The 25,540-nt window shown below is 39.5% G+C and overlaps 1 protein-coding gene and 1 pseudogene across 2 annotated transcripts; both read right to left on the reverse strand.

The window, feature by feature from the left end:
* Nucleotides 1–5,496: 5,496 nt before the first annotated feature.
* On the reverse strand, nucleotides 5,497–7,545 carry LOC148185553 (uncharacterized). Its single transcript, XM_088074496.1, has one exon. The coding sequence runs from the start codon at nucleotides 7,482–7,484 to the stop codon at nucleotides 6,153–6,155; it is 1,332 nt and encodes a 443-aa protein (XP_087930622.1). The 5' UTR covers nucleotides 7,485–7,545; the 3' UTR covers nucleotides 5,497–6,152.
* A 5,823-nt stretch (nucleotides 7,546–13,368) lies between these two features.
* Nucleotides 13,369–20,427, reverse strand: LOC121964913 (neoverrucotoxin subunit beta pseudogene; annotated as a pseudogene). Its single transcript, XR_015775807.1, has 4 exons — nucleotides 20,325–20,427; nucleotides 20,014–20,113; nucleotides 15,738–17,207; nucleotides 13,369–13,919 (listed from the first exon to the last, which is right to left on the reverse strand). The product of XR_015775807.1 is annotated as a neoverrucotoxin subunit beta pseudogene (transcript).
* Between the last annotated feature and the right edge of the window lie 5,113 nt (nucleotides 20,428–25,540).

Raw genomic sequence — 25,540 nt, forward strand, 5'->3', positions numbered from 1 at the left:
AGAAAGGAGCATATATCAATATAATACATATGTTAAAAAATAAAAAGTGAGGCAGAGAAGACTTCAGTGTGGAGCTTCTTGGATTTTCACCTCTTGTCATTCGAACACCGTGGCACCTGACTACCATCACCATAGCAACGACGCAGCAGGAACTTTTACAATCTCTCAAGAAATGTTCTACATCATCAGTGATTATGATATATGATAACATGATGATCATTTTTAGAGAAAAAATACTTTTGCTCTGGTTAGGCAGCAGTGTTGTGTGATGACTGTCAGGCGGCAGATATTAAGTCAAGTCAAGTCAATTTTATTTATAGAGCCCATTATCACAAAACATGGTTTGCCTCAGAGGGCTTTACAGTGTACAACATCCCTCTACCCTTAGACCCTCACATCACTCAAGGAAAAACTCCTGAAAAAGAACCTCTGTAACGGGGGGAAAAAAAAGGAAGAAAAACAAGGTGCAAAATTATCAAATGCACTCTCTGATGATATTGTGGGTCATTGTGGGTTTATGATGATATTGGTAAGAGTCTCATGCATATATTGATACGTAGGTGTCCAAAGGCATGATCACAGCATCAAGCGCAACCAGGACCAAGAGAACGATCAGGGCGGCGGGGTACAGTAGATACATTTGTGTATCATCAGCATAACAATGAAAATTTATTTCTGAGTGTTTTTCTAATAATGTTGCCTAGAGGAAGCATATATAAAGTAAAAAGGATTGGTCCAAGCACAGAAGCAGACCTTAGTATGAGACCTTAGTATTACTGACGTCACAGTTTATATAATGCAGCACAGTGAGGATACAGACATTTTTAGCAGACCTCCCACTGCTTCTGTAATCGCTTATAATAGGAGCTGCTGTTCCCGCCACATTGACTCTTTGATGTTTTCCTTGTGTCCACCGTGTCACGCTGGAGAACACATTCTACTCATGTTCCTGGATATGAATTATGGATCACAGCATGTAAATATCATCTTAAACTGTCTTACAAGGCTTACTTCTTGTTGCCAGTAGGTGGCGCAGTACTATGACACCTAACTGGCATGTTGATGCTTTCGAAATTATGTTTTTATATTATCCATAAAGTGCGTTACTTGGAATGACCTTCACCACACACTTACCAAACAGAAACATATTGCTATTCATAACTCTAGAATGATTGTGTAGAATGGCTTTATCATTGCAGAATAAGTCACAGCATATCCAAGCCGGACTTAGAAGGAAATGTGTCGTGAGCGAGCAAAAGATGAGCTGCTATCGGTCTTTTTCAGTCATTTGATGCTGATGACACGTGAAAGTCAGATGGTTGTCAGGAAGTGAAGAACAGCAGTTTGGAATCATTGGAAATGGAGGAAAGTGAATACAAGGACCTGCACACAGCAGCAATCTTCAGAACATTTTTAGACGCATTAGATATGATCCCATCATTAAAAGTGATTTTTCCCACCGGTTGACTGATTTTCCTGAGATGGAGGTGATCCATATCACAAAGAATTCACTTCCACATCTGTGTTTCATGTGGTAAATGCTCACTGTATATGCAATGTCTATATTTTACTCAAATTTACTGACAAACATTACAGTACATTTCCATGTACATTTCAGTGGCGCGACAGTGTAGCTCGATTAGGCCATTTAATTGGATGGCTGTCCTTGTCTCAGTATACAGGTGGAGATATGCCCCCTTTCAGCTAAATGCAAAACATGTATATTATTTATAGTCTATGACATAGACCTATATCACAAAAAGTGTGAGAATTTTCAACTGCCTCTGCACAGAAGCAGTTGAAAGTTCCGGAACTCGGAATGTATGATGTGAGTGTGATGTCACGGAGAAAACGTTCGGCCACAGTCTCAGAGGTTCTAGTTTACCTAAATATCACAAGATATTACACACTTCTCACAAAGCCACGCAACAAATGTTCTATTGTTAATCAAAGAGGATTTTTCAGTTATATTTTATGAGGTGTGAAGAAATGTTCAGTTCCAAAGCTGATATTGGTCTTGTTTAGTTTAAGGTCCCTCAAAGTTTAGCATATCTGGCGTTTAATTTTCACTTACATTTGAATGTGAAATCTGCGGTCCGATCTCCGCTCTGTGCTGCCATGATGACAAAAGAGTTTTGAGAATAACCGGTGTGCAAGGAATCTTGGGAAATGGAAGGCCGCGAAGGATAGTAGCGATGTGTCCTCCAAAAAGAGGGAAAATAAGGCCGCATTTGTGGGCTGCTCAAGGAGGGGCCTTCGAATTGTGACCAAATGGGACAGCCTTCGCGCAGCACTAGGACATAATCGGCCTTCAATGCAGCCTCCGAAGAATGCAGACCCTGAACTGGGACACAGCTATAGACTGCAGCACAAACAACAGCTGCAACTTGATGACATCATAGACTGAAGCCCAGTCATCAGCTGATGACGTGATGACATCATAGACTGCAGCCCAAACAACAGCTGATGACTTGATGAAATCATACACTTCAGCCAGTAACACAGCTGATGACTTGATGACATCATAGACTGTAGCCCAAACAACACTTGATGACACTGTACACTGCAGTCCGAATAACAATGGATGAATTGATGACATCACAGACTGCAGCCTGTACATTACTTAATGACTTGATGACATCATAGACTTCAGCACATACAACAGCTGATGACATAATGACATCATAGACTACAGCCCAACCAACAGGTTATGACTTGATGACATCTTAAGCGATAGTAGCAGTTTACTGACCCTAGTTTCGTTAGTGTGTATATTCCTGAAGCACACGTTTCTTGTGCTCAGTTGAAATCGCCGTCCGTGTGACGGGGAGGAGGGAGAGGTGGCAGAGCTTTCTGCCCGATCCGGTGGGGGTGGTTTTGAGTCCGTTCAGACCTGCCACTCTGGCTCTGCTTCCTCTCTCTGGAATTCATATTTAAGTCGTAATTTCTGATCAATGACTCTAGGATCCTCATTGAGTGCTTATCCTTTTTACTGTTCACCACCTTGGTTCTGTTGAACTGCACTACGCCAATCCCGTTGCCTCTTCGGAGCATTCCTGCTCCCTTGTTTCCTAGCTTTCCCGGATCCTGGCCACAACCTTGGCTGTGCCTGATCATTGTGAAATCTGTGCTGATGCTGTGATCCTGCCTTTGGTTGTGCTCGTGCTGTGGCTGCACTGATTCTGTACCCCCCGCTCGCCCTGATCGTGCTCTTAGTCCCGGTTGCTCCGATGCTGCGATCATACCTTTGGACACCTCCGTATCAATATATGCATGAGACTCATGCACTCATCATCCTATGCTGCTCTTCCTGAGGTTTCTTCCCTTTTTTTCCCCGTTACAGGGGTTCTTTTTTCGGGAGTTTTTCCTTGGGTGATGTGAGGGTCTAAGGGCAGAGGGATGTCGTACACTGTAAAGCCCTCTGAGGCAAACCTTGTTTTGTGATAATGGGCTCTACAAATAAAATTGACTTGACTTGACTTTACTTGTACTTTAACTCAAGTAATAACTCAATAACTTTCACTTGGATTAACATTTGGCCAGGAGTATCTATACTCTCACTCAACGAATAGAGTACCTTGTCCACTACTACCCACAATGCAGCTGGACAGTGTGTTTGTGTCCAGCTCAGAGTTGCATTTTTCCCTCAGATGTCACGGCATGAGATGGATGTGTGGAGCTGCACTATGTCTGAAAGATATTCCCAGCAGTAACTGTGGGGACAGAAAAGGACAGTGTGAATGTCGTCCTGTCCACTCTGCATGTCCTCTCTGCTGGAGTCGAGCAAACACTGACACCACTCAGCTTATCAGCTCTCTCCGCGCTCACCACATCCTCATGTCTTTATCTCATCATCAAGGGAAACTTTCAGCAGTGAGACGTGACAGAGACACATCGTGCGTGTTTGTATCTACATCCGTAGAACATCCCCGGCATGGACTCTGCCTTGTCGTGGTGCTGGGGTTTGTGTGCCTCAGTGATCCAGACTTTCAAAGATGTTCCAACAGAGCAGAGCATACTCCTGACTTCACAAACAGGAGTATGCTCTGCTCTATTGGAGTGTCTTTGAATGTCTTCTGTGGAGAGGCCAGACCAAAGAGTCTGACGGAAAAAAAACTTGCCCCTACCACTTTGCGCCCCCTTGATGCTCTTAGCTGAGTGTCCCCTGGGGTCCAAGCATTTACTTTTAGAGTGTTCAAATCAGGCCTGGTCGCCTGAATACCGCAGCTAGGAATAGAATAGGACTCCGGTTCTATTTTGTGGGTTTTCTCTCTGAATTGGGGCTGTGATTAAGAGGGACGGCCAGGGGTATTCGTATTGTTGGCTAGAGGTGAAATTTTTTGACCAGCATCAGACAGACGATCGCGAAAGCATTTGCTAAGAATGTTTTCATTTATCAAAAAAGTTGGAGGTTTGAAGATGATCGGACACCATCGTAGTTCCGAACATAAACGATGCCAACTAGCGATCTGGCAGCGTTATTCCCATGACCCATCAGAACAGCGTCCGGGAAACCAAAGTCTTTGGGTTCCGGGGGGAGTATGGTTGCAAAGCTGAAACTTAAAGGAATTGACGGAAGGGGACCACCAGGAGTGGAGCCTGCGGCTAAATTTGACTCAACACGAGAAACCTCACCTGGTCCGAACGCGGAAAAGATCCACAGATTGATAGCTCTTTCTCGATTCGGAGCGATTTGTCTGGTTATTTCTGATAAAAAATAAGACTGCAGCATGTTAACTAGTTACACGGCCCCATGGACAAGGTCAACAAAGACAAGGCTCTCCCAGTCACAAGGGTTTATGCAACAAAAAGCCCCACATCAGAGCCAGCTGTGAATTCCTCTGATCAGCTAACGCTAAGATGCGGGGTTGACTGGAACACCCCGAAAAAGCTTCTTTTTTTTTTTTAAAAAAAAGTAAATAGTTCATTGTTAATTGTTGCTTTTGCTTTGTTGTTGTTTTTTCCTTCACTCCCTGTAAATAGTTCCCTCTGTGTCATAATTTGACTTTCTTCACAGGGCTGTCTAAATAATTCATTTTTGTAAATAGTTTTCTGAATTGTGTGTAGAAAGTTTAGTTTGTCTGTGTTTGCTTGTATATAATATTTGTGAAAATTTGTGCAATTTATCACTAAAGACTTGTAAAATTCGATTTCTGTTTTGTTTTTTGTTTTGTCTTTATGGTCTCTTAACTATTTGTACATTCAAGTTACGGCACTGCAGCCTAAATATCCCGATAGCCCAGGCTGTGCTGAAAAGAAAAAGGTGAGGATATACGAACCAAAACTTGGAGAAACAGCTCAGTGTTCAGAGGGTTAAAATCTCTTCTTTGCTTTGTTTTACATGTTTAAAAAAAAGATCCATGCATTCAATTTACAACAGATATGTTGCTTATTATCATTAAAACCAGAAATCACGATCCAAACAGTAAAAAGTGGAGACCGACTTTGATTGTTTCTATTTCAGCTTTATTATAGAGACGATTGATTACTGGTTGATATAGATTTAGAGTATAACAATCACATAAAAATGATTTCATGAATGACAACTCACACTCCTTCAAATTAAAAAAAAAATCACATCATCATCTGATTTCAAATCAACCATCAGTTCAATAAAACAAGATAAAAGTCCGTCACACGGACCCACAACAGCACAAAGAAAATACGCACACAAAATGTACAATATATGCAGATATATCTGCACGCTGTCAGGTCAAAGGTCGACTTCTGAGCTGAGAAACGATTACAGCTGATTGTAGCTTCTCTTTTTACTGAATGTATAAACTACATTCAGTACTACTAAACATAACTATTAACACAAAAAAAAATGTAAAAACAAAAACAGAATTCATAAAAGAAAAAGAATAGAATCAAAATTCTGAAACATTTCATTCAAAGTATATATATCCCAGCTGTATATTTAAAAACCACATTTTTTAAACATTTTTATTTTAATTTTCATCGTGAACTCAACAGTTTTAATTTGTAACAACTGTTCCACCTGTGACAGACACACATGCTCTGTATGTTTGTCCGGGTTTGTCCTGATATTTGATTTTCATGCACTCTTTCTATTTCAGCATCGTTAAACATCATTTTTACATAACCACTAATTTGCCAGTTTTTGAAGATTTTAGGTCTTTTCGGTCATTTCAGTGATAGCTGGTCCTGGTCCTCCGGTTCACAGCGACCACGATGACACAGAGCGTCAGCAGCAGAAGGCTGAGCACTGACCATCTCACTTTGTAGAAGGTGGAGTGAACCCCAAACGGATCTCTGTACTGTAACACTGTTTTGCTTGCTGACAGACACTGAAAATGTTCACCCACAACTGCACACCAATACTCTCCTGTGTCTCTCAGTGAGACATTAGCGATAACCAAAGAACCACCTTCACCGTACCTTATTCTACTTATCCCCCTTAAAGGCCATATATTAACAGCTCTGCCTTCTGTTTGGTTCGACTTAATGAACCAAAAATACCACCACCCCCTTTCCTGATCTTTGCATCTGAGAGTGACGTTTTCTCCCTCTGAGAAGAGCTCTACATCAGGAGGACCAAAGTTAAGACACACCACCAGATAGTACTTTTTCTCACTGACAGGAGTTTTACAGACGTACTCACCTGAGTGGTTTAACGTCAGTGATGAAACCACCAGAGAGTAGTTTTGGTCCACAGTCTGGTTTGGTTGTTCTATGGTATTTACAGCCCAGCGTGGGAGCTGGTCATCACTGAAATCAGTGAGAGTGCACGGTAACACGGCCGTCTCTCCCACTGAGCGATAGATCATCTCTGTGTACACCTCTAACTCTACAGAGTCACTGCTGACACACTGCTGCTGCTCCATCAGCAGACAGCTGAACTCTGTCTTGGCTGTTGTTGTGAAATTAAACACGTGAAGAGCTGATGTGTTTTTATTCAGTTGGTATCTTCCTCCAACATCGTCCATCATTGATGTCTCATTGTCCCCAAAAACTCTGCTCCATATTTCCTGTTCATATCCAAAGTCACGTTTGAGCCACAGGACGTTCAGATTGTCAACCACTCTGTTACATGACAGAACCCCTGTTCCTTCAGGTGTGATTTCAAAAACTCTTCCTCGACGCACTCTCCTGCAGACGATGACAGAGCTGTTCTTGTCATGTGTGACTCTGCCGTCGGTCCAACACTCCTCTCGGTACGGGCCAGAGTCTGAGTGGGTCAGGCTGTGGATCTTGTAAGAAGAGATATTGTTTGTGCTGATGACTGAGAGTCGTTGTTTCAGGTCTTCAGGTGCTGTGGAGTTGTGGGACCAGAGGTCAGAGGTGTTCCACAGGACGAGCTTCTCCTCACCAACAGACCTGGAGATCAGGCAGGAGTCGGCCTCCTCGGGGAGCTCGAAGGTGTAAGAGTCCCGTTCCTCCTTGATGCTGATGAGTTCTTGTGCATGAATGTTGTTGATGAGAGCAAACAGCAGGAACCAGAGCTCTGTGACTGCAGCCATTCTGCTCCGAGGTCTCCGTCTGAGAGTCCGTCAAACACTGACACCTCACAAACTCAACCCTCATCACCAGCGTCTCTCTGCGGTCCCAACAACGTGACGTCTTTATCTCTTCATCAGCGGATACTTTGACACATCCGGCTCTTTATCAAGTCATCTCTGCCAGTGAGGCTGTCGTGTCTTCAAACACACATTACTGATGAACTGAAATGATTTTACAGAACCGGGCTGGTTTAAATTTTGTTTGTTTTTGCCTCACACAGACAGGGTTTCGCATGCATCTTAATTCCCCTTTTACTATCCAAAGCACCTTATTTACATATTAGATCCAACACTTATAAATTGACTCTCAGCAGAAGCACAGAGAGGGAACATAAAGCTCCTGCTTTTCTTTGTTCCTTTGACCAACCACATGGTCAGCTAAGGCCTTCCTCGCTCTGCAGCCATCTTTGATCCAGCATCTTGGACCTGGCGTCTTGTTGTAGCCTCTGTTATTGTTCTGTTCTTTTTGTCTCTCTCTCCCACACACAAACACACACATTTACACATCCACACTTGTATATACTTACATAAACTAAACACAAAAAGTAAGGAAATTTGTGTTTGGTTGATTATTTCTTTGTTGTAGTAATGTTCCTTGGCAATAAATCTTTTACTGTTGGAAAGCCTGTTTATTTCCCTTTTAAATACTATACTTGTTTTGGAAGTTATTATCACAAATTCTTAATGTGTACTATACCTATGAACCATTTTTAGATACTTAAATATTTCCATTTCATGCAACCCAAATAAAAAAATATACTTTTTTAACAGATAGAACTTTCTAATGTAAGTCATTTTCCAAGCATACAAAAGAATTATTTCACTGACATTTATATTAATTTATCATTTCTACACGGTCTTGAACTAAATAATTCCACTCCAACACATTTCAAATGTACAGCACACAACCGGATATTTTAATTACATCCTAGGCACTAACTGTCTGGTATCTATAACGGCCATGAGGAATCACGACGATCGTGTTATCTTGTAATCAATCATGTCAAAGACCTATGACAAGAAAATACAGCCAGCTGGTCAGTTAAATAGTCTGTTTATATTTAATACATCCATGACATATATCACAATTCAATGTACACAAATGCTAAAGCGTTTGTGTGGGTTTACAATAATTAACATTCACCCAACCCATAAAGCGTAACATTACATAATAATAGCCCAACTGCAATTCAACTTTGCAATATAAAGCTTTAATATCAATGTTTACTTACCTCCGCTGCACAGACATTAGTAATACATCAGACGTAAAGCTAGTGCTTAATGGCTGATTATCAATTAAATATGAAAACTGACCAGCACCGCTGTCGTTATATTGCTGAGTAGCTGCTGTTGCTAATAATCTAACCCACTACGAGCAGACTACGAGAGGAATACTCATGAACGAGCGCTGCTCACTTCGTGCACTCGTGTGCCATTTCTGTGAGCGAACCTGGAGCGAGCCAGTGAGTCAGCGTTAGTGCTCGGGTACAGTCGGTCGCACTCAGCCGTGTTCGGTTGTCATTCATCACTTCTACGCACACTCTATGGGTCAGTAGATCCGGGTATTATACACTTTTCATGTCATTTCATTCACAACCAACTGAGCAGAAACAATCTCAAGCAGCTGAAAGTTCCGGAACTCGGAATGTATGGTGATGTCATCTGTCTTTGATGTGAGTGTGATGTCACAGAGGAAACATTCGGCCACAGTCTCAGAGGTTCTAGTTTACCGAAATATCACAAGATATTGCACACTTCTCACGAAGCCTCGTGACGAATGTTCGATTGTTATTTAAAGTTGATTTTTCTGTTATATTTTGTGATATATTAGGGGTGTGCGGCAGGAGGTGTGGCTGACCCCCTCTCTCTCCTGAGTTGGTAGCGAGAATGGATGTATTATAGTGAAATCTGGATACAGCCGTTGGGGCGGGGCCTCATTCATTCCTATGAGAGCTGCTCAGAGGCGCATAAGGCAGAGAAAACTCTTTTTCTGGGTTTAGAAAAGTGTAAAATCCGACAGTAAATACAATAACGACATTCGAACGCAGCCGACTGTACCCGAGCACTAACGCCGACTCACTGGCTCGCTCCAGGTTCGCTCACAGAAATGGCGCAAGAGTGCAGGAAGTGAGCAGCGCTCGTTCACGAGTATTCCTCTCGTAGTCTGCTCGTAGTAGGTTAGCTTATTAACAACAGCAGCTAATCAGCAATATAACGACAGCGGTGCTGGTCAGTTTTCATATTTAATTGATAATCAGCCATTAAGCACTAGCTTTACATCTGATGTATTACTAATGTCTGTGCAGCGGAGGTAAGTAAACATTGATATTAAAGCTTTATATTGCAAACTTGAATTGCAGTTGGGCTATTATTATGTAATATTTGGCTTTATTACAAGGTCAGGTTAACGTTAATTATTGTACACATTTGTGTGGGTGTACAATGCTTAACACAAACTAATTCACAAATTAGTGGTGTATGAATGCAGTGTATAATGTCTCAAGCACCATGAGAGGGAAGAAAGGGTGTAGTGAGAGAAAGAGCACAGAATGTAGGTGAATAGAGTGATGAACAAAAGGCATTTAAATAGTAAAATATTCTGTTTATAATTTAACTATATAAAAAAGCTGGAGACTTATCCTTACACAAAGATGTCTGCCCTGTCATATTTACAAGTATGTTTTTCATACAGTAGAAATACAGATCCTGTTGAGAATAAAATCCAAAACGGAGTCAATGGGGTCCAAAATTCGATCAAGAAACTGTTTGTTTAAAGTTTACCCACGTTTGATTGTAGCCTCAAGAGACTGTGTAATGCTACTTAAAAAAATATCATTCCCCACATTGGTGAAATGAACTCCATCTCTTCTAAATATACCAGGGCAGTCAAACTTTATGCAAGGATGTTTTACGCTGTTTCCGCCCAAATCGGTGACAAATGTGCCCATCACTCTGTTCACCCACATTCGGGTCTCGTTGATCTTCTGGATCTGCTTTCCTCCAGTGACCTCTCTCATTGATTGATGACAGGATGATCTTCATCCCTGGAAAGTTGTCACGGAGGTTCAGCAGGTACTGCTTCATTGTGGCGACGAGCTCCACATCTGTGATTTTTCCCAGATCGTTGCCGCCACAGTGGATGAGCAGGACATTACTTGTTAAAAAAAGAGCAGGAGGTCCCTCCACCCCAGCCAAACCACCACGCACGACCATCCATGCCGAGGTTGCTCCCTGTGGTGCGTCTGGTTCGTTCTTCCCCACGTTGGTTGTAGATGTCCCCAATAAGCCAGATTCTTCTTTCTACATAGAGTCAAATATATTAAAAAACATAGTGTTCTTCTTTGAAGATAATGGTACATTTTGTTTAAGTAGTATCAAGTTGTAAGTTAATACGTGACTCATGATAATTCAAGTCATAGTGACTTGAGCAGAGAATTCATGATACATTCTGGATGAGTTACTTTACTACAACATAAGACATGCAACATGTAAACATTACTTATGTAGCTATATGATTTGCTTACATTGTTATAAAGTGTTATATTAACACCAGCCAGACAAACCAGACAAATGTTAATCAGCTGTGCAAGTATTATTATTGGAAGCAAAAATGGACGTGGACAACGTTTAGATGAATAATAATATTTGTGAAGAACATAGGACACCTTGTCCAAGTATGGCTGGGACCTCCCTCTTCTTGTCCAACTCCATGAATGACTTATCCATCTCTAATTAAATAAAGTAAAAACAGTTACGTTCTGCGTGTTTTTTGTTTTCTTTAAGAAGGTGTACTTAAAGAGTTTGTAAGACATACAACAACATGCATTCTCTTTTGCAAAGCAAAGTAACAGATTTAGGAAAGAATGGTGAGTACATTTCATGTTATATTAATTGTGCTTATGTACATTTATTTTAATAAAGAGAAAATGTATGACTGCAGAAAAGTACTGATAGAAGACTGGTGTCAGGCAAGTAAGCAAATGTAGACTCAGCTTCTTATTATGTCTGATAGTGTGTGCAAAAATGTCCCTTCAAAAGTTAAAACAAAACCTACGCCAGTTCATGTTTGCATACATCTGATATTAATTATCAAAGAAACAACTTTGTGTTTGACAGCGGTTAATATTAGCTTAGCCATAACTTTTTTTGCTGATAGCATAGACGAGGTTGAGCTTCAGAGCATCATATACTGTATGTACTGTATGTATACCAGAGGCTGTTTTATTGGCAGTCAGAGATTTATTATGTATTACTGTTTGTAATCTTACCTTCTTGTGGAGCGATGATATGATGTCTTTTGTCTCTTCTCAGATGCAGAGGGCTATGCCTTTTGGTGTGTGTGTTGTTATAGCCTGGATCCTGAAGACAAAGAGATCAGATCGAATTTGTTGCGTCCACACATCGGTGCTCTGTACCGAACTATCTGCATGGGTTGCTGGGGTAACCACGTAGGCATCAATACATGCGATGGTGACGCGGATTACCAACATGGAAGTATGAGCAGCAGAAAAATGGAGAAACAACATTTCCCCATCCAAATACTGGTGTCAATTGAAGTCGCCGTGCTGAATTCCTCCACCGGGAAGCGTCCACGACACATTTGATGATGGCAGGTGGTGTGCCAATTTTCGAATGTGTTGCGGGACGTTTGACAGGATCTCTAATATTCGATTTGAATGACTAGAGCATCCGGACTGAAGACGCATTTGTAGAAATCTGATTTGAATTGTATTTCAAACCACCTCAGCATTTTGAAAAAAACCCTTAGATACAAGCAAATATTTGTATGATTTCTTCACCAAGGCTGACACAATCTAATGTTGGCGAACAGCACCACAGGCCAGCACCTCGTCTTCCGCCGGCAGCTGTAGGTTCTGAGAAGCTGCAAAAAAATAAAAAAACAGGAAGAAAATGAATAAATTTGTCCTATAATTTTTTTTTTACATCATATATCATTCATTCTGTATCCCGTCCCGTGTGTTCACCCCACAGGCTGCGGGTCGATTTACCGTGTGAGCGAAACAAACCAGCCAGGATGAGGAGCCCGATGTAGCCCCTGATTTCGGTGGCATCCATATCCCTCCAGTCACCGTGGACACGCTGCCCCTCCAGGTTGGTCATCGGATGATCTCATCCGTGACAAAAAAATCCAAACTGGTCTCTGCTGGGTCTACATCTCCGTCATTATACTCCCATACTTGTACTTCAATACTGTCCCTGCCAGTACTTTGATGGTCACTGTCGGGTACTTCTGGTAAGGTGTAGCTGACATATCGAGTATTTCAACAGAAAAGCCAGTGCACACCTTCAAAAACTGTGTGGACAGGTGCGTAGGAGAAAAAACACTTGCGGGTAAAAGAAGATGGGACCCGCAAACTGTCCTGTACTTGCAAAAAAACAGTTTTATTAAATACTCAATACAACGTTTTGGTCCAATGGACCTTCATCAGGTAAACAGTCAGATACAGTCAATACAAGCAAATAGACACTTCCTTGTGGGCAGCCAGTCAAAGAGCAGAAAAATCCCGGCCCCAAAGTTTGTTTTCATTTAGATAATCTGAAGGACTGCATGTCCTACCCAGTGTCACATAAGTAATCTGTAAATACATTTTTAAGTGTCAATTTTTTTAAGATACATAATAGAAATAGATACATTTAAACCCCCCCATGGGACATTGGGAGTATTGAAGACCATGTGAACATCATTCAACAAAAAGTAGTAATAATAAAAGTACCAAATAAATCATCCACACAAGGCTTCAAAGACAAGAATCATTAGCAGATAAATAAGTAGATCAACAGATAGTGATCAAACTTTGTAATTTAGCCACAGAGCGGCTCTTACTTAAGTGGGCCTTGGGAAGGCAAAGGATTCTCGTCCAATCCAGAAGCCCGGGTAAACAGGCTCAGTGAATGTGGTGCGAAAGGTGTACAAATGAGTCAGAGTGTCAGATGAGACTTTGTAGAAGGACAGAGTGCCATCATACCAGTCCAGATACACCCCAATTCTGTCACACGTAGCAGCGATGAAAGACTTGTTCCACACGTTGTAAATATGATGGGCCTCAAGAACGTGTTCTCCGGTTGATGAATATTTGCCGAAAGTCCATGACGTGGTATTTTTACCAAACTTGCTGTCTGAATTGTCTCTTGCTCTGTCAATTCTCTTGTACGCAACAGCAACATAAACAATTTCTTTGGAACTGGTACCCCAGTCTACCTCCCAGTAATGGCACCCAGACAAGCCCTCTTTGCACAACACCTGAGGATACTTCATAAACCTCTCTGGGTGATCAGGATATGACTGTGATTGTCCATACTTTGCCTTCTTGTTTCCCTCAGACAGAGAGAGTTTTTTATTTGCAGTGTTTGGGTCCAGGGTGAGATCACAGGCATCTGATGGAGAGACCAAAAAAATGTCTTATTAGTGTTATTCGTGGGGCTGTCAGCGTTAGCATCGTTAACCATAAAGCAGTTGAGGTCCATACATAATACCTTATTTGAAAACAAAAAAAAACAAAAACGTTAGTCACCAGCAATCCCAACTGACATTTCTATCTGTAAGAGGCTGTTAGTATGTATTTTTATGATTATGCATCCTCCATAATTAGTTCGAGACTCGATGTCTACCTCAAGAAAATACCTACCGAAATACGGTGAAGTTTTAGTGCCTATAAGTGGATACCTGAGCTGGACCAGTGCCAGTAAATTTAGCAACACAAATACATGCCTCATTCCTCAAAAGAAGTCTAGTACCTGACATGTTAGTAATTGATACCTACTTACAGCATTGTATAAATACTACTGCCTTTCCATGTGATCGGGGTCAGCCAGCGTTCTATGTTCTGTGTCAGTTAGTCTGCGCTTAGTCTTGTCTCTCGCCTTGTCTTTGTTGTACTTGTCCTCATTTGTAGTCTTCGTTTTAGTTTATCTTTGTACTCATCTTTATTTATGTTGTACTGGTTTGTTGTACTCATGTTTGTTGGAATTGTAATTTTAATTGTATACAACAGAGCAGGGGATACATTTTGGCAAGAAAAGGTAGCATGGCCAGTTCACGGGGGTCCTTGGACTTCTGACCTCGAGATATGTGACTGAAAATGGGTTATTGGGTACCCATGAGTCTCCCTTTTTTTGGACATGCCCACTTTATGCTAGTCACATGCATTTTTGACCAAAACCATGCTGTTTTTTGTTATTTTTTCCTGTTGCATTTGAATATTTCTGCATATTGTGGTGCCTTAACAGTCCTGAAATTGCCCCCACTTACAAGCTGAGTAGCGCACAGATGCTCCTAACCAGACTGGTCAGTGGGCATCTCCAAAGATAATACCAGTTGCCACAAGCCTATGCTGAAACTAAATGGAGGAAGTTTACTGGAAGCGCTGCTAAGTGGGTGGAAACTGTGCAGTCAAAATGGTGGAAGGCTCGGGTCTAGGTGACGTCCTCAGGTTGGCAATTTGTATGTGTATATGTATATTTTATATATATATATATATATATATATATATATATATATCTATTTTCTATAGCTGTAAGTTTTTGCTAGAAAAGCCAAAAAAACTGTTTCCATTGAAGTTTTGCCTAATACAGCTTTTTTGAATGCCTGAAACCTGAAATACCACCTCATGTGAGCGTAAATCTTTTTTCCGATAAATGGGAGTTTTTTCAAAACTGCCATATGTCTTGGGGAACAGTAGTTTCTCAAATCCAAGACCTGTACGAATCAGAAAAAGACATTAAACTGGAGCTGCTGAAAAGTGACATTTGATTTCCGAAAAAGAGAACCTGGTAAGAATTGCTTCGCCTTATCATTTTGGATGTCATGATGGCACCATGGCAGCCCTCCTCTTCCCTTGTGTGGTTATTGTTTGTTCCAAATTAAATCACTTAAACTTCAGATACTTGTGTTGTGTCTTACATTTTGGTCCTGTGTTCCTCGAAGTTCCTTAACATTGGATTTCCTAACTGTTTTCAAATGCAAGGACAAATTTTAATTTCATTTTTTAGACCATGTTTAAGAAATAACTAATAAAACCACCTTGTACCTTGTATCTTACCTGTTTAAATTCAGCCATTAATTAGTTTAACGTTAATCATTTAACAGCCCTGAGGTATTAATTATTGTGATGGTCAAACAGGTTTCTGGAGAACAGGTATTAGTACAACATTTTTCACTTAAACAAACAAAATGCACCATAAAAAATGACTTACAAATGATCAAATCTTTTCTTTTTGTGATGGTCTCGACATCGGGGACTTCAGGCTTTGAATAGTTTTCACAGGCCAGAATGCCGTTATTGTAAAGGTATACAGTCGCTCCTGCGTATTTCTCATTTTCAATGGCTGCTATAAAGAAATGCACCCTGTTGTTGTTCTTCTGGGCTTTGGCATAATGACTTAAAGTTTTGGCTTTTTCTCTCATTTTGGTGAAAACTTCAGCTGAGACGTACCATGGATCTTCTTTGGTTACTTCTAATTCACTGCCTGAGTCCAGGTAGTTAGCTAACTCATCAAGGCCAGGGTCAGCACTCGTCAGGGAGGTGAAAACAAAGCACAGAGCATGCTCTACACCTGGAGTAAGAACCTCTCTGTCTAGCTCAGACTTATTTGGGACGACTTTTATGCCCTCCATGGTATCGACACAGGACTTGATGATGTTGATTTCTCTCTCTTTGTGACTCAGCCACTTGTTCAGGTTTTCATGACTGAATGGTGACTTGTTCCTGTCATTGAAGAGTTCTTCTGCTGCACTTTCATTTTCCTGACCTTCGCGGATGGAGGGAAGTTTCTTCGCAAAGGTCCTCTGGAGTTTAGTTGTGTAATGATCACACAATTTTTGGAAAGTGCCTAACTGTTTTTCAATCTGTGGAAAATTTTCTACCACTCCATCTAACAGAGAATCATTGCATCTCATAACTACTTCCCCTAAATCTTCCAGAGCATCCTCCATCTTCCTCACTAGCCCAATGCTGATCCTCTTCGTCAGCTCAGGAGCTTCAGTATCCATATTTTTCAGGGGCATCAGCCAGACCTTCACTGGAACAGCATTCTCTCCTTTTTCTCCCAGCAGCTTTGGAAGTTTTTCATAGGTTTGCACTGCCTCTTCAAACGTTGTAGGGTTGCTTTCAAGAATGAAGTCTCCGTAGAACTTGCAGGAGAATTCCTTGGTCAGGGCTTTTTCATCATCATTCAGCTTGATTTCAGTTTTCCCCTCACTGTTAACAAACGTGGGGATCTTCTGTATCATAGCTTCCATGCCATACTGGAGGTCCTGAACCTTGCTGGCTTCCAACTTCCTACTGTCAAACACAAAGAAAGCATTTGCCCCGAAAAGGATGGCGGTGACCACATGTGTTGCCGAGCTGTTCTTAATGATGTTGGCCTGTTCTTGGCTCATTTTGAGAAGGTGAAGCATCGACAACTCTCTGAAGTAGGTGGTGGCTTTGTACTGACAAGTCACTCTGCTCTGATTCTTGAATCTCTTCTTATCATTTAAATACTTGGCAGACCCTCCAACTTCAATCATTCCACTCAGGAAACTGGCCTTCAGAGAAGATTCAACCTCCAGCTGAGAGGCCTTGGAATCGATGGAGTCAGATGCAGAAATGTCCAATTTACTGCTGTGCTGAGAGTTTTCAACTGTGTTCTCTTCTAGGGTTTTCTTATCCCACAATGTCAAACCTGTAGAGAACAGAAAACAGTTATCTTGTAAAACAGATGATAAAACAGATTAATCAGTTTGTCAATGTAAAGCCACAGGATGGTAATCCTAGTTATAGGTGCTACGCAGCAATGGGTTTGTGACGGGTAATTTTTAGCAGCAAGCGGCACATGAATTGGGAGACAATTAACAACTCTGCATTAGAATGAGCATTCTTCATCATATGAGGCTTGAGCTCACAACCTCAGACACAAGGACAAGTCACTATCTCAATGAGCTCCATGCCAAGAAAGAAACCAGAGATGGCTTCACACTATGACTGAGCTGACCAGCAGGGGGCATGATATCAGCTGTCTGTGCATGGAAAGACAGATTTCAACTGCTGCCAAAAATTCACTTCAAGACTAAATTCTAAGAAGTTGCAGACTTTATTTAGGAAGCAGAGAGATGTTTATCATTTCTGTTCACAGATTGAATTGCTCCATAAGTGAAAAACTGGTGTTTAAGGATGCCATTTTCCCACATACTGCAGAAGTTTACATGAGGGCAGAATTCATAATGCTGTCAAAATATTAGTTTTTGAGATAATAAACAGCACATTTTTTATCATTTCGTTATGAACCTTGAATATTTATTCAGCAAGAATTTACGGTATATGTTTACAGCAGCGTTTACAGTCAAACATTTCAATGCACTGTAGGCTCAGTTTTTGATGAATCAAAAATCTGTGTAGATTGTTTGTGTCAGACAGTCTGAAGATGTCCTGCAGCAAATTTGGTTTCAACTGAGCAAAAAACGTGGGGGGACATAGGTTTAACTATTTTTAAAATTTTTGATAAAAATATTGTGATCGACCTCATAATTTGTACCACAGTGTAGTGTACAAAAGTTTCTTTACAGTCAGGCCTACATTTTTTTGGTGTAATTAGGGCTTGAGCACCGAATGGTGCGAGGACCCTCTCGGAATGCAAGGATTTTTTTTTTCTCCCAAGAATCGCATTTTTGGAGGTCTGAACATGCTCAGAAACTCATGAAAGTTGGTATGCTAGTCCGGCCTGGCGAAAAATTTCGTATTTTGGTGGTTTCAGAAACAGGCATGGCAAAATGGCTCCACAGCACCTGTGTATCCGCAATGGCTGGTTTTAGCTACAATCACATAATACGGCACACGTATGTATCATGTCCAGACACACAAAAAACTCGTTTGGACCCACGCCCCCAAACCCAAGAGGAAGTCACCATTTTGAATTTTGTGCTGATTTTTGGTGATTTCCAGCCTCGTACTTTTGCTATCTTGTCCTACAGGATTCATCCGATCAACTTCAGAATTGGTGTTTCCATTCTCAACCCCTTGGTGATAAAAAATTATAAATTGTCTGTGGAAAACTTTTACGGTTTTCCTGTTATGTGGCATACAATTTTGATGTCTCACCATAAAACAGGAAATTATTGTAACTTTGGTGTACATTTCCGATCTGCCTAAAACTTCATAGGTTTGATAAGGGTCCCTCTCTGAACACATGTATATAACAGTATTCACTAGTCGTAATTGCGCATTGGATTTACATGATATTTAGATGGTTTGTATAACAAACGATGTACACAAAGATTACATGGAATTTGCCTCTATTTGACTGCCACCTGGAGGCCACTGGAAGCACTACACCAAATAGTTCACTCCAGGTTCCAAACACTGCATATATTATCCAACTTTCACAGAAACGAACGACCTCTTTAGGTGGAGTCCAACCAGTACCCCGACATACATGGGGGTGCGAGGGCCCGTTCATTGCTGCTTCCAGCTTTAATTATTAATGATTTGTTATGGATTTTTGGTGATGGCTTTAGCACCACCATCAGGATTTCTGGCTTAACTAAACTTTTCCTGATATTGATGAGTGCTTCTCTATTGCAGGAAAGTCTTGCTTCAGCAGAAGAGGCCATGGAGTTGAAAACATATAGCAATGTAATCTTATCTTACTTATAAACAATCAAAAGTGGAAACAATTCATTGCTAGTTCCATGGGAAAGTCTTTAAAAACTTATTTTTATTTTAAAGACTTATTTACATTACACAATGAACTCTCATGGACTATGTGTTTGTATGTCCAGATTGTTCTTGTGACCAAATGTATGCAGCAGGTCAAATTATGGAGGGGTTTTCAGTTTGATAAAATGAGCATTCATTTGTGTCTATGAAAATTTTAATAATTTTGTAAATGACTTTTCAAGTCTGTAAATTAAAATTCAATAAACGTATTTTTTTTTTAAATGCCTCCAGCAAAACTCCCGTCACTGTGAGATCATAGTGGAAAGACCTGTTGTTTCAGCAGTTATTCATAAGCAATTAACAGTGGAAACAATTCAAGTTCAGTTCCACAGAAACGCTCTGATCATGGGAACCTGTTTAACCTTACCCAGCATGTTTTTTTTTCTATGCTCTATTTATTTTTTTTGCATATTTTGGTTGTTATTTCTCATAAACTTTATAGCTTTTCATGGCTTTTATTTTTTTGACTACTGTTTTTTTTAATATCTCTTTTATATTTCTTTTATTTGTTTAAAATCTCTGGCTTATCTGCAATTTTTTCCAGTTATGGTGTCCATGTACTGTATAATGAATGTTTTTAAGAAATGTATTATGTTTTTTGTATTTATGAATAAATAAAGAAATAAAGAAACATAGTATAGACTTTAAAATGTATCATATTTTTATATTTATAAATATGTATATTTCAGCACTGTCCTGTCAGATGTCATCTATTACAGAGCATTTGATTCTCAACGTATTCATGTTAAATAGATGAGGTTAAAAAAGTGACTGACCCGGGATCGGTTCATCTTTCCGAGCATTGTAGAGCATTCCCAGGGCGAAGGGCCGACCCAGGGCAGCAACAACCATTCTATCTGAGGCCATTTCTCCAACCTGTTGAGAAATGTCAAGAACATGGCGTTCAACGCTTCATTTACTGTAAATGAAGTACAAATGTTGATAGTTTAAAACTTTGCAAGTCAACTCTCAGACACAGCAACACTGACAGTCTCAATGCAGTATTTCTCAGTAGAAACTATTCTGAGTTGAGTAAAAGTCTAACTGTGGTTTTGTCTCTGTCTCCGTCCCTCCAGTTTGTCCTCACTTGTTACAGTTGCGCAGATCAGCTGAGTTGTGTGCCAGTCTTCTTGACTTCCAGCCGGAGCTTCCAGTCTGATGATCTGTGATTGTGTGAGACAACTTAAATCCTGCCAAAAAATCTCCTCAACTGACTCCTCCCATCGCCTGCCTCAACATGACTGACAACAACCGTCTCCAAATGTACCGGGGCCGAGGTCCAAGGGCCCAGGCCTGGCATCAGAATATTATTTTGCTCCATGAAGAAAAAAATTAATGAGACAAGCAGCAAGTCAAACTTGCTGACGTGCTGACTCCACTCCTTATGCCAACATCCTGCTTTTTAAAGCCAGGCGTGTTATAACAAAACAACATTAAATCAAATAATTCAAGTTACTACCATTGGATGCCTCCGTGCACCAGTAAAGTATCTGTTACAGGTTATCACAATGACTGCGAAAACACGGACGCTTCAAACACAGAAGACGTCCATATTCAGCACAGTTTGCAGATAAGGTCACATTAAGACGAAAACAGCCCGACTAAAAACAATAGCCCTGCCTTTGCTTTTTTTTTTTTTTTAAAAAAACCAGCATTAATATGATAACATTGTTTTATGAGGTGACATGACCTTGACCTATGAGCACCAGTTCATTCTTGAGTCCAAGTGGACGTTTGTGCCAAAGTTGTGGAAATTCCCTCAACACGAGTGAGCATCACCTTTGAACACAAAAAAAATGCCAAATTTGTAAAACTTTCCTCAAGGTTTTCTTGAGGTATTGAGTTCACGAGAATGAGACAGACAAGGTCACGGGTACTTGACTTTAAAACCATGACCACCAAAATTAGTTCACTATTTTGAGTCTAAGTGGACGTTTGTGCCACATTTGAGATTCCGTTACGGCCATTATCAGATATTGTGTTCACAAGAATTAGATGGATTTATAATAATAAACACTTATAATTATAGTTATAAAAAGGTTCCCATGATCAGAGTGTTTCTGTGGAACTGAACTTGAATTGTTCCCACGGTTAATTGCTTATGAATAACTGCTGAAAAAACAGGTCTTTCCACTATGATCTCACAGTGACGGGACAGATTTGCTGGAGGCATTTCACAGAAAGAACTTTACTCGGGCCAGCTACTTAAATTATAGGTGTTGAAGAAGTTCAAATTTCTAAGCTACAGTCGTCACAACACAATATTGTGAGCACACAGCGAAGCAAGCAATAGCGACCGCCTTTTTAAAACAACATTCAGTCAGCAGCTAGTTCGACAGATAAAGATTAAGAAATATGTAAATAAATAAACAATACACAGACAAATTAATTTTTGTACCTTAAAGCTGGACACAATTGTGAGCAAAGGCATTAATTGCTCACATGTAGACTTACTCAGTTTGTGTCTAAACGCCTGGTCCAGGTGGCTTCACGAGGCTAACTGCGCTAGCAGCTAGGCTAGCTCGGACCGCCAGGTTTCGCTTGTACACGAATTGCGTTGATGTTATATTTCAGAGCTTGAAATACTGCGATGGTACAGTATATCCTCACGGCAAAAATGACAGAGAACGATGATCCTATCAACAGTTCCATCTTAGCGTTTTAAATTTACACAGTTCAATATCGATTACGCCTGACGTTTTTACTGCTTATTTCCTTTGTCACATAGAAACACTGTCCTTCTAGCGACCCCTTGCGCTTTTGTATTACTTGACTTTAGCCGTTCTGGTTCAAATGCACCTGTGGTGAAATACAAAAACTGAAAACTAAGTACACCTAATAACAACAGACAAACAGAAATACACACATACCTGCTGTAACATTAATCTATCTAAAGGGCACATGTGAAACCTCTTAGTGCCAAAAATCTTTCTCTTCTTTTTCAACATCATATGAACATTTGTCGGATGAGATAGACCTCACCAGACCTTTTGGTATCTATGAATATTTCTCAGGGATAGGAAACAGTCCATGTATGTCACCAACCATAATGTTTCAGTTCCTGTTGTTGTGTTATGACCTATGTTCTTTCTATGTATTTAGCAGACACATTAAGCAGTGACATATATTGACAAATGAGGAGTTTGCCACAAAAATCTATAATAACTGATGAACTTTCACCAGTTGGCCTATCCCAACATTGATGTAGAAGTAAACAAGAATAAATTGAATTTTACAGATATGGGCAATAAGCCATTATCTGATGCCATACTTTGATAGAACACTACAGACGATCTATTGAGAAAAAAAAGAAATCAAAAAACAATGCGTTCCATGTTTCATCAATACATTAAGGACGTCCCCTGTGAACCATGAAGACAAGCACAACAGTAACTAACATTAACAGTAATTGGATTTATTTGTCTCTTTTAAAAACATAGTTTAAGAAAAAATGAAAATAAAATTAACCCCTTAATCCTGCTTCATCTATTGGTGTCGAAGGAGTTTAGGAGTCTCACTGCAGGCTTAGCATAAGGAGTATCAGGGCGAGTTAACATTAATTTTCTCAGTGCCATCTGAAAAAAAGAAACAAACAAAACAATATATATATATATATATACATATATAAATGTATATATAGAGAGAGATATTACAGATTCGTCGTAATACTATTGATTTGTAGTAATAACTGTACTACCTAATACCCAACCACTAATTTCAAAACATGTTTTTCAACAACTAAACTGTATTTTAAAGACATTATGAAATAGCCATTTTAGTTTAGTTTATGAAACACATTCAGAGTTCCGGAACTTTCATCTCAAGAGAAGCAGCTGAAAGTTCCGGAACTCGGAATGTATGGTGATGTCATCTGGCTTTGTTGTGAGTGTGATGTCACAGAGGAAACATTCGGCCACAGTCTCAGAGGTTCTAGTTTACCGAAATATCACAAGATATTGAACACTTCTCACGAAGCCTCGTAACAAATGTTCGATTGTTAATCAAAGTGGATTCTTTTAGTTATATTTTATGAGATGTGAAGAAATGTTCAGTTCAGTTCAGTTGTTTAGTTTAAGAAAAAATAACCTGCTTATCTTGTGAATACTTATTGTTATCTTAATTGGTCAAAGTCATTGTTTGATATAGGTGGCCAGAGGACTGCCTGTAAATGTACTGAAGTAAAAGTTTTGTCATTCAGTATAACAGAATTTTCTCTGTTACACCACAGTGTCATCCATTTCACTAAATGACAAATTTCACTATTATTACATGAAATAATATTACCTTACCACAAACACATGATCCATAAAGTCAAGAAAAGAAAATCACCTTAATCAAAATAAAGACTTACATTGACGATATAATGTGCACTGTATCCATGAGAACACTGGAAAAGAAAAAAATACAAATATGATTATTTTTGTTCTTTTGAACTTTCACTAGTAGTGCTGAGCAAGTAACTTCCAAAATATAATGCAGTACAATATTACTAGAAACTGTCATTTTAAAGGAAAGTTTTGTCACAATATCACTTCCTGTGCAGAGTAATGCGTAACACTACTTTTGCATTACTTTCACCGAAAAAACTGCATAAGTCAAAAAATGTCAAAGGGTCAAAAAATGCTGCGAACATATCAACGCTTTATATCAGGTGGTAACGTTAGTTTCTCCAACATCAGGTCACTGACATACTCTGATAAATATGTTTATATTGTTACTTTTATTCTTTGTTTTACTGTTGATTTTAGAACGAGACTACAATGTTGAATGACAGAAGTGCAATTCTATTTTTTATAATATTACACTTGTTTTTTCATGTCTTTATACTTGAATATTTATAATAAAAGCTTTGTTAATTGCTTACTGAATGTTGGCTTCGTTTCCACAGGATTTGCAGTGCATTGTCCCTTCTTGTTTTTTGTGAAGCTTTGCAGTTGAAGTCATATGTTGTGATGTACTGAAATTAGAAAAACACAATTACAACAATAATTTTGGTTACAAACATAATACTGTGTATGCTTTAAAAAACACTTTGCTCCACATGAAAATGTTTTTACTGGTAAAGAAAGCTGAACCACATATATGTTAATTTTCTGCTTCATTACCTGCAGTGTATTTTAGCAAGACTTTTCAAATAAAGTAAACGCTGATCTTGTTTTAAATAATTTAATTCCTACCTGAAATATCATTAAGAACACTGGAATATTACAAGTATTACTCTTCATCTTTCCCTGCTCGCTATACTCTATTGTTTTCTGTTTGAAAGTTAGCACAGAAGTAGCACAGATTTATCACTGAATAACATGTAATATGTGTGCAGTCAGGTAATTTTGAGGAATGATCACATAAGCTCAGCAGCTGAGGAAACAATGCTGCACTTTTCAGGAGACATTGTTTAAAAAAAAACAGCTCAATACACGTTATGTGTCTGTATAATAATGTGGAAATTAATCCACATCTGTGTTATCTGAATGGGACTACGGTGTTTGTCAGGGATGTTAGGCATCATCACAGCAGACACAGTAAACTCAATTGTCCACCTTTACAGCTGTTCAGAGTTGCACTCGAACTGGTAGATTTATGTTCATAATATTTCTCAATCGTGTTTTTTACGTGGTTTTACAGTGTTTTCACTCTGCTGGATAAAAGTGAGATCTAATACTACAAAATAGCATTATGAGGCTAAATCCAACAAACGTGTGTTATACTATGAGTGTATGAGTTAAATGTTTCCGATGCCTTGTAACCAAATTACACGGTTAAAGTCTGCTTTGGTCTAATGTCCCAAAGCTCTGGGGCACACTGCCTATGAATATCTGAGAAGCCACCTCGCCAAATATTTTTGAAAGAAAACTAATGTATATATATATATATATATATATATATATATATATATATATATATATATATATATATAACACTTTTATTTGTACATTCATTTTAATGTTTTGCTCATAAATACTGCTTTACAGCGAAGTTAGATATGTTAGTTATATGTTAATTTACAAACTAGACAGATAGGATAAAAAAATCTCTGTGTTTCACATTTTAAAAGTAATCTAACACTGTGTTTGCAAATAAACCCTGATCTTACATGCAGACATTAAAATAGACATATACTAAAATATTCACCCACTAAAAATGAATGAAATTGCCCACAAGACAACTGTGACAAAATACACGACAACGAATCAACTTTAAAAAAACGAAGGGACAAAAAGCTCCATTCTTACAGCAGGCCTAACTTTAGATACACGATAAATGATTTGAAAAAGCACGATTTTATATCAGTCTTAGCAAGAG

Source organism: Plectropomus leopardus, chromosome 24 (assembly GCF_026936395.1).
Source record: "Plectropomus leopardus strain MGB_pleo_1.0 chromosome 24, ASM2693639v1, whole genome shotgun sequence".
Classification (NCBI taxonomy): Eukaryota; Metazoa; Chordata; class Actinopteri; order Perciformes; family Serranidae; genus Plectropomus; species Plectropomus leopardus.

What these genes read in the sequence shown, in the direction of transcription:
- LOC148185553 (XM_088074496.1), bottom strand. Translation starts at nt 7,484, where the DNA reads ATGGCTGCAGTCACAGAGCTCTGGTTCCTGCTGTTTGCTCTCATCAAC.